The sequence below is a fragment of the Oryzias melastigma genome, linkage group LG11 (genome assembly GCF_002922805.2).
Source record: "Oryzias melastigma strain HK-1 linkage group LG11, ASM292280v2, whole genome shotgun sequence".
NCBI classification, from domain to species: domain Eukaryota; kingdom Metazoa; phylum Chordata; class Actinopteri; order Beloniformes; family Adrianichthyidae; genus Oryzias; species Oryzias melastigma.
Window position 1 is genome coordinate 25961361 of NC_050522.1, and position 9936 is coordinate 25971296.

Here is a 9936-nt window from a genome sequence, read left to right on the forward strand (position 1 = left end):
AGGATCAGGTATGTTTAGCCAATAAGGAGCTTCAATGGAAGGTTGGTTGGAAAACATGTAGGACACCGGCCCTCGAGGCTTGGATTTGAATACCCCTGCTCTAGAGAGTCTAAAGACCAAGACCAACCATTTGGTCTCTAGACTCTCTAGAGTTTCTTCTAGAGATCACACTCTAGAGACTCTAGAGACCAAACTTCTGGTTTCTAGAGACCAAACTTTCAAGAGTCTAGAGACAAATAGTTTGGTCTCTAGAAAGTCTAGAGTCCAAGACCAAACTTGGTCTCCAGACCCTCTAGAGTTCAGTCTCTAGACCAGACTCTAGAGAGTCTATAAACCAAGACCAAACTTTTGGTCTCTTGACTCTCTAGAGTTCAGTCTCTAGACCAAATTTTGGTCTCTAGTCTAGAGACCAAAAGTTCGATCTCTACTACCTAAAGGAATATTCTTCAGAAACCAAAAGTTCGGTCTCTACTACCTAAAGGAATATTCTTCAGAAACCAAAAGTTTGGTCTCTAGTACCATTTCCGTCTTCTGCCGTATTCATACTTTACTGTCAGAGTGAAACAAGAGACACTACACTGAATACCATCCCCCAAAACACCTGGAAACTGGAAGTCGTAAAACCTTTGACCGGTACCGTACTCTTTAAAGTCAAGTTAACACAAGCATGCAATTTTCTAACCACACCTGTGCCACGCTTTCGCTCCCCATCCCTACTGGATTTTCTGGTTTGGATTACGTCTTAGTTCTTTTTCAAATGTTTATCTTCTCTGTTCCATCTCTTATTGTTTCACCTCCCCCTCGCCCTCCTTCTATCTCCTCCTTCTGCTCTCCTTTTTGTACCATTGTCTCCTTCAATAGGAGAGGGCCTGTCCTCCTCACGTCTCTCTCTCCACAAGCCAGGGTCAGCCTCCTCTGTCTCCAACCTCTTCCAGAGACAAGACTCCAAAGTGTCCGTCCTGCTCAACCACCTCCTGCCATCTTCCTCAAATGGCACTGGGGTGTCCACAGGCTCCTCTCTGCTCAACACCCCTCAAAATACTCCTTCATCCTTTCGCCGTTCCTCTCAGAACCCGTCACAAACCCACGGCACGGGCCCCCAAGGCATCCCGGAGGTGGTGGTGTCTCCTCCCGAGGATGACGGCCCTCAAAACTCTGCAGAGGAGGACACAGTTTTACCACAGCTCAGCCGGCGAGCATCTTCGGCGTCTGACAACATTGAGCTACTGCCCTTAGAAGGCAAATATCTGTGTAGCCTGCCAGTGTGAGTCACAGCTTGAACAGAGAACACTAGCACTAGCATGAAAGCTTTGCAGCCTGTTTACCTTCAGCCTTGTGGCCATCCCATCAAGCAAGGCTGACATGCAAAAACACGACTACCTGCGAGTGTTCTGCACTGTTTCTCCATGTATACACCTGGCTCTGGCTTCACTGCCCTCCAAACTTTATTTGCTTTTCCCTATCCACAGTTCCCGCCCACTTTATCACACTTTTTGCCTTGCTTGGCAACGCCCCCTCCCACAGTCCTTAGCAACACTTGCATGGCTGTCAATCAAAATGATTTGCTCTCCTGTCATACGTCATGCAATAATTTATTTTGTCAAAAAGGGGATGTCCCGGATTTTCCCCGCTTTGGTCTTTGTTAATATCATTTATGAGGAAAGCTGAAGTTATTCCAGGTCAATTCATGTGTTAAATGTAATGCTGCGTTCACACCGGGCTCGGAAACGTGCGTTCGAGCGACCGCTTCCAATAACACGTCTATGTAAGAACGGTTGGGCATCCGTGTTCGGAACGCCTCGCTATGCAAGTTTTTAAGTCTGTCTGTAAGCTCTACATACAAAATTTGTGGCCATTAAACACATGTTAAAAAGTTAAACCAGTTCAACTTTGGCCAATCAGGGACAACCAGGCCCTTTTTAAACAGAAGTACCACATGTTTGAAACGTAGTCATGAAGGAGAGACTAATAATTTCAATCTGTGCCCAGATGGATTCATGATATGGGGTCAAATCAGGATCAGCTTAAAGTGAACGAAAAACAAGATTGTAAATTTGGAAAAGAAAATTGAACATTTGAGAAAAAAACTATTGAAAACTTGAAAGAGATTGAACATTTTGGGAAAAATGTAAATTTGAAACTTAAATAAAAAAAACTAAAACTGTTACCAATTTCAAAAATGTTTATTTGTCCTTTTAACTTGCCTTTTTTCATTTTTCCCTGTTTGTTTTCAGTTCTCTGTTTTCAGTATCAATTAATAGTTTTCGAGTTTTTGCTGCAGAGCTGATTAATTTTACATGGGGGCGGGGCTTTGAGCTTATTGGCTACCGGGAAAGTGAGGATTCAGGGGAATAAAAAAAAAATGGAACATTCAAAACAGCAGCTGTTACTAATGGATACATTAATTTTCAATTGTTAATTTTACATTTATGTTTTTTTAATTCAAGTTTTTAGTTTTTTTTGTCAGATTTACAAAATATTGTTAAAATTTTCACGTTTTATTTCAAGTTTTTACATTTTTTTGTCAATTTTTCGATTTTTTTTTTAACAATGTCTTGTTTTCAATTTTTCAAAAAAAAATTCAGTTGCAATTCTGTTTTTCAAGCTGATCCTGATTTGACTCCACATTATGACAAGTCTTCTAATCAGAATAGAGCCGTAAAAGAATACGCTTCGAGTAAGATTGGCACTTCTTTGACAGTTTGCACCAATCTTCTTCCAGTCGTGAGTACAGGCGCTAGTATCGGGCAGTGACATTCCTGTAAAAGCGTGTTCAAAAACCCGCCACACATGCCCATGTACGTAGCCATCCATCCATCCATCTTCCTCCGCTTCATCCGGGACCGGGTCGCGGGGGTAGCAGTCTAAGCATTGGCTGTATATGAGAACTGGAATAAGTGAGAGTGATGTCGCCCACAGAAATAGTTTACTTCCAGCTACAATGAAATAAAGTCAAATCAGCTGCCATTTTTACGCAGTGTGGATGCCGCCATGTTAGAGCTAGGCGACATCAGAAAGCACGATATTAGAAAAACGTGCAATTTATGATGTTAGTGATCAATATGGCAATGACGATATGTATTGTGATACATGACCATTTGGCAAAACAAACTAATACATTAAAATTATCCTCAAATTATCCTCCAAACGACTACATAGGCGACTCCATCCAATTAGTCAAATGCGAAAGGAACTATATTTACTTTGCTAAATACGTCAAGCTGCCATAAGATTGTTTTTGGATGTGTAAACATTTAAGGAAACCATTTATTGAAATTTAAGCCGTCTTTTTCAATACTTGTATTCCCCCTGCAATATTTTGAACGTTGGACGTTGGGGCCAGCGGTAGAGCTGCCACGATTAGTCGACTAATCGACTTAAAATAATCGATTAATTTACTAGTCGATCAGTTGTTACTTTATATTATAAATGGTAAAATGGCGTATACTTGTATAGCGCTTTCTACCCTCCTTCAAGGGCCCAAAGCGCTTCACAGTCACAGACCCATTCACCCATTCACACACACATTCACACACTGGTGGTGGCTCCGCTGCCGAACACTGGCGCCAACCTCCCACCAGAGGCAATTCGGGGTTCAGTGTCTTGCCCAAGGACACTTCGACACATGGGCGGGCAAGGCGGAGTCGAACCCGCTCACTTCTGATCAGGAGTCGACCGCCCTACCGCTGCACCACGGCCGCCCCTATATGTGGAGTCAGAGTGTAGTAACGTTGAAAGTTATAATAGCATTCTGCTAGCTTTATGGACTATTTTGGCATTTATAAAGGTTTTTTAGGCTAATTTGGAGTTTGGCTAATATTTCAGCTAGCTGTCAGCTTCAACGTTTTTAGCTATCAATTTCAGCATCTTCAGCTATCAGCACTAGCATCCTCAGCAGCCAAATTCAGCTTACAGCGTTCACACTAGCATTATCACAGGTAATGCTATATATCTAATTTTTAGTTAATTTAAAGCTAATGATGGCTAAGATGTGTGCTTTACATACAGTTTGTGCATGACCCGATTAGTCGACTAATAAGAAAAAATAATCAGTGATTAGTCGACTATTAAAATAATCATTTGTGGCAGCACTAGCCAGCAGGCTCCACCTACTTTAATTGAGGCATCTGATTGGTCAGTTTATAACTTGAATTATTTGAACAATATCATGTAAACAAAGAGAATTAAAGAACAGCTGTTTATTTATCTATAGAAATCTGTGGAATCTTGGGTACTTCCTGTTTGGAATGCCAGGGGGGAGGGGCCACTCAGTCCAGTTCTCATATACAGTCAATGGGGAGAACCCAAATGGAGAAGAAACCAGCCACAGGATCTTAACTGTAACACAGGAACCTTCTGGGGGTTTGACCTCCCAAAAGGTCACTAGTAATGATTTCACAAAGAGCAACTGAAGCCACGGCTATGAATACATTAGAGGACAATCCAACAGTAAACAGCTGTGCTGGTTACTAATTTAAGCTGGTGTGAACGGGACAAAGGGCGAGGTTGAAAAAACAGCTAAAATCAGACAAAGAGAAACCAGAACTGACTGGATTCTGACCAAGTTCTGTGATCTTCTCTCTGTCTCTGAGATGTGATAGCAGTAGATTGATCATCTGGTCTGGCTGGGCTTCCTTCATTTTGGTCACAGGTGCAGAAAGCCGTTAGACATCCCTGATGTTTTATCCGTATTAATATACGGTGTGATCTGCAGGCTGACGTTACATCCTGTTTTCTGTTCTACCCTCCGATGATCATTCACGCAAATTTAATGCAGCTTCTTCCTTTCCCGTTGCATCATTTGACACCCACTCTGTCCCTCCCCATCATCAAACCCTGATAAAGAATCAATGACAGGCCTGTGTGAACGGGGTCTAAAATAAGCCGGAGTCTGTGGGTTGGTACTGGATGTGCTATCACATTCTCACCTCCAGTGATGGCTTGTTCCTCCCCATCCAAACCCAGTGAGTTTATTATTAGGCCTCGTGTGTTTATGTAAGTGTTTATTGCTTCAGTCTGGGAATAGTTCCGTCTCAAAGCATAGGCCAATAATAACCAGAGTTCATCTGGTGGGAACCTAAACGGCTGGCAGTGATCGAGCTGAAAGTTCAGTCATTTCCTCTTTTTTGTAAAATGTGCAGCTTTAAAAGACAAACCTGTTGATGTTAATAACATGAAACAAACACATCACCGTTCACAGCTTCAGAAATGCTAAACTATTTAAGTGAATCATTATGATCATTTGGTAATTGGGCAGGATCCACTAATAGACAGCTGATCAAACGACCACAAATACGGGGTTTCCCAGGGGTCAGTGAAGGAGTTCAGGAGTCGTGTATTTCATCTGAAACACCCTTTGTTTCAATGTTGCTGTACATCAGCAGAGATGACCAATTGGATGACTAATTGAGAACCAATGGGATGATTAATTGATTGACCAATGGTATGACCAATTGAAGGACCAATGGGATGATGTAGAGTTGTAATTTTCTGGCTGTCTTTTGGATGCTGTTTATAAAAAATAAACCTACACACCTGATGTAATGTTCACCAGCAGAAAAAGACAGAAAACAGAAATTCACAAGTATCCTTCAGCACGACGCATAAACATTAAATCTGCTCCAGGAGGCCCAAATGAACAAATCGGTTCAGAAACTTCGTTTCTGTCTTGGTTTGAAATACCACTGACACTTTAAAATGATCAGATGTTTCTGGGGCTTTGATGAAGAACAAGGAGGAATACAGAATAATGCAGACAGTCCAGAAGTGTAGGATCCATCATACTGCACCATTCTGAAAATGCTCCTCAAATTAGAATGCATTTAATAATGTTTGAAAAAAAGTGATACATCTTGATACAAGTCAAATTGGTTAAGGTAATCCCTATCAAATTTCAGATGAAGCTTTCAGGAAGAAAATATAGTTTTGAGGCTACCAAATGTAAACATTATCGTTGTTGTTTTGTGGCACCTTACCGTATGACTGCTGTGAAACTACAGATTTAGTCCTGCTGAATTCAATCTGAGGAAATCCCCACTTTCTCACATGCTAATCCAGCAGGATCAGCAGAGTTCAGTTAATAGTGTATTTATGACTGACCGCTCCAACTACTGCTGGTAAATGTAAAGAGAAGCATAAATATTTACATAATTCGATCATTATGATGTTCAAAGGATAACTTTTGCTATCCTTTGATGAGCATCCGTCTCACACCCCTCCCTCATGTCATCATCAGTGCTAGCGTTTCCTGTGTCTGGTACGGCTCAGATCACGTCAAGAACGCTCAAATGTGACTATGAATGTATGACGATCCTGAAGGAAACATCCCTGAAGCTGACAGGATTCTGAACTGTTCATGACGGAATTCAGGGTTAAACCCATGAGTTTAACAGCTCTGAACAGTTTTGTGTGAAGTCTATGATCTTAACGTTTGTCTTGCAGTTTTATGTCATTTAATAACCATAACCAGTAATGGATGCTGTAAAAAGTCTGAAACATGTTTTTCCTGTTGTTTTGTATCGTAGCCTCTTTTTAGCTGACTCTGAATTCACAGTTTTATTTGTAAAAATAGATTGACCAAGTTTAAAGTTATATAGTGGAGGTAATGTTTAAGGTTTTTATAGTGATCAGATAAAGCCTTAGTCACAACTGTCCTTACGGGTGGATATGGGAATAAAGTTCACGTGATCAGTGTAGAAATGATGAAAAATCAGAGCGTCGTCTGTAGACATCCTACAGACACTTAGGCTTCCCCGCCCCTTTAGCTCCTCCTTCTTCCTCCAATTGTAGTGGAGTCCGAATTCATAGACACTATTTGTTCCATAACTCTCCGCCTGGAGGGCTAAATGTTGGGTTAGGGAAGCAATTCGAAATTCAGCCTCACTGTGTTTATCCGACTATTAGTTACTTCAGAGTATAAATCACAGCAAATATAACCGAATAGACTACAATAATCGGCTGAATATCTGCAGCACGTTTCACCACCGTAACACATTGATGCTCTTTTAGCTTCATGAAGCATTAGAGGAACATAATTATCACAACATATGAACAATTAATCAGATAGTCATAGCATGAAGGACATGCTAACAAGTCAACATAATTCTTATATCACTTCAAATCACTAAATCTATTTAATTTTTCCTATTCTTTGTCGCTACAGAACACATGCGACACGCCTGGTGTAAGACGTTAGTATCTGCACAGCGCCCTCTAGAGCTTTTGGTATTTATTCTTGAAAAAAAATCACCAAACCATACATAAAAACGCGACTTATACTCAGAAAAAAAATGTACGTATCACCTGCACACCCTGTGCGTGCTGCATGTGTGCGCGGTCAGCAACAACGACCTACAACACCATCACCTTAAACCAACTTATGAAAATACTTCACAATAGGGTTAGCACACGCACACCAATGGTACGCTCCATTTTCATGACATCCCTAGAGCAGACTTACGAACCAAAAGGTAACCCCAGCTCACGCTCCACGACCCTCCATGGACCCGGACAGCCCAAAAACCCGCAGCACCCGAATGGGTCTGCACAGGTGCTTGTGACTAAGGCTTAACCACCTGGAATAGGTGTCCATTCTTTTAACTGAGCTCTTTCTAGGTTTTCATTGGTAGAAAACGAGCCGAAATGGCTCTTTAACTGTTAAAGGTTGCCGACCCCTGGACTAGAAGAGCTTTCCTTGGTGACCCTTGCTGAGTCATAAAGCTGCTTTCTTCTCATTCCATCCCATAATGCACCTCTGACTCTTCCCATCCCTGCTGTCCCTCCCAGGACCAATGGTGTCTCCTCATTCTCTCCCCAACAACCTGGACGGCAACAAGGCAGTGGAGAGGAGGCCGTCTAAAGTAGGGGTCAGTAGAGAAGGCAGCAGTGTGGACTTCAGCAAGGTAACCTAACCTGAGTACTGAGCACAGACTCCGTCCGTCCTGCTGGAGGGGCTCGGGTTATTCACCTCCCTTCTTTCTCCCACATTTTGGCGTCTTGCACTGAAAACAGTCTTTAAAACCTGGTGTCACATAACCAGCAGCCCCTGTTTGTTAGGATAATTGACAGGAAGTGGCCGTCTTTGCTCTTCCTCAAATGAAACAATTCTTTCAGCCCTGGGGGGGGGGGTTATGTAACTGCTTTGCTTTAAATTCACCGATGCTGCATGTCTTCTTCTTTATCCTATCACTTGTTAATGCATCATGTGTTAGGAACATGGCAGGCTTCCATGAATAGTTATGAAACCGAGCGTTGGTTCTGCCAAAAAGAGCTCCAGTGTTTACGTGAGTCACAGTAATGCGGAAGGCTGGAGAAACATGTCTTTCTGCACATTCTAACTGGATTGGATCCAAAGTTAATGTGAAACACAAAAGATTGGACTATCTTTGCTCAGTACAGCGCTTCTAGTTTGATGCTTCTACTAAGTTTCTGTCGCCTCCTGCACGACCTTTTACTCCGTCCTGTATGGAGAGAAAATAGCCTCACTCCGATTTGTGCATAAATCTTGATTTGTGCATAAATTATGATTTGTGCATGTATATTCTTGATTTGTAACTCGTGTAATAAGTTTTGTGCACAGTAAAAAAGTCACAAAATTAAAAGAAATACAATTTGCACATGCACACATTAAAATAAAAAAAGCTAGAAACTAATTACACACAAAAATCTTTTAAAAAAAACATGCACAAATCATCTCTTACGCACACACAAAACCTAAGTTACATATCTGTTCAAGACAATGTCAACCAGATATTATTCGCAGTCTAATTTTAAAACATCTGGTAAGAAAACTCTAATGACCCAGCATTCTTGTAGTCCTTGAACGCATCACTCACGGATGAACCAGTGAGACGTGAAAAGAGTCTCACGATGGAATCTGTGTGTAACTTTTGTGTGTGTGTAAGAGGTGGTCCGTGTGTATTTTTTAAAGATTTTTGTGTGTAATTAGTTTCAAGCTGTTGTAATTTTAATTTGTGCATGTGTAAAATGTAATTTTTTACATTTTTTATTTATTCATTTTTTTATTGATCACAAAACGTATTATGAGTTACAAATCAAGAATACGTACGTACAAATCAAAGTTATTCACAAATCCAGAATTACGCACATAAAAATCCAAACTTACGCACAAATCCTAAACTACAGACACCCAAAACAAGAATACACACTCACAAATCCTTATTTATGCTCAAATCAAGAATAATGCAGCCACAAACCGGAGTGAGTCTATTTTCTCTCCATATTCCTGCTTCTGTTGTTTGTAGCCGCATTATCTGCTTGTTTTTCTCAGACGTTTTATTCTGCGAGCTTCTTTACTTTGTTTGATTTCAGGCTTCTGGTTGATTTCAGGTGGACATGAACTTCATGAAGAAGATTCCTCCGGGTGCCGAGGCCTCCAACGTGTTGGTGGGAGAGGTGGACTTCCTGGAGAAGCCCATCATCGCATTTGTGCGGCTGCTGCCTGCGGTCCTGATCACGGGCCTCACGGAAGTACCTGTGCCCACAAGGTACGCCGCGTAGGAACACGGCGCCGCGAGGCGCCATTGAAGGCTTACGACTGCAGAGTTTCCAAAGACACATTTTTTGTTATTTTCCAGTCTAATCGCATCAGTAGTTAGTGACTAGGGCTGCAACAATATCCAAATACTTGAATATTCACAATCTTTTCCTGAAAATTAGACAATGTTGATTGTTCTCTTTAAAAACAAGTATTTCTTAATTTGCAAAAGTACCATTAATTTGTGGGTAAAAGCAACTTGTATATGAGAAACAGTTGCAGTGCTTAACACTAGAATCCCTGAGACTGCGCAAATTTGCGCAGGGAAGAGTTCCCCCCTCTAGTCCGAGAGCCCCATTGTTGTGTCATGGTGGGTCACTGATGAGCCATTAACTTGCCCATGTATATGTTAATGCAGCATGTAGTACCTAATGTGTATT

The 9936-nt window shown here is 41.4% G+C and overlaps 1 protein-coding gene across 12 annotated transcripts in view; it reads left to right on the forward strand.

Moving 5' to 3' along the window:
- LOC112162616 (sodium bicarbonate cotransporter 3) overlaps positions 1 to 9936 on the forward strand; it is a 61085-nt gene that overhangs the window by 25348 nt on the left and 25801 nt on the right. For 8 of the 12 annotated variants that reach the window (XM_036214178.1, XM_024298434.1, XM_036214179.1 and 5 more), the window contains exons 7-9: positions 862 to 1239; positions 7786 to 7901; positions 9349 to 9506. In XM_036214178.1, coding sequence (XP_036070071.1) covers positions 862 to 1239; positions 7786 to 7901; positions 9349 to 9506 — 652 coding nt within the window. The remainder of the gene's footprint in view (positions 1 to 861; positions 1240 to 7785; positions 7902 to 9348; positions 9507 to 9936) is intronic. The other 4 variants (XM_024298442.2, XM_024298444.2, XM_024298437.1 and 1 more) reach the window with 3 other exon arrangements.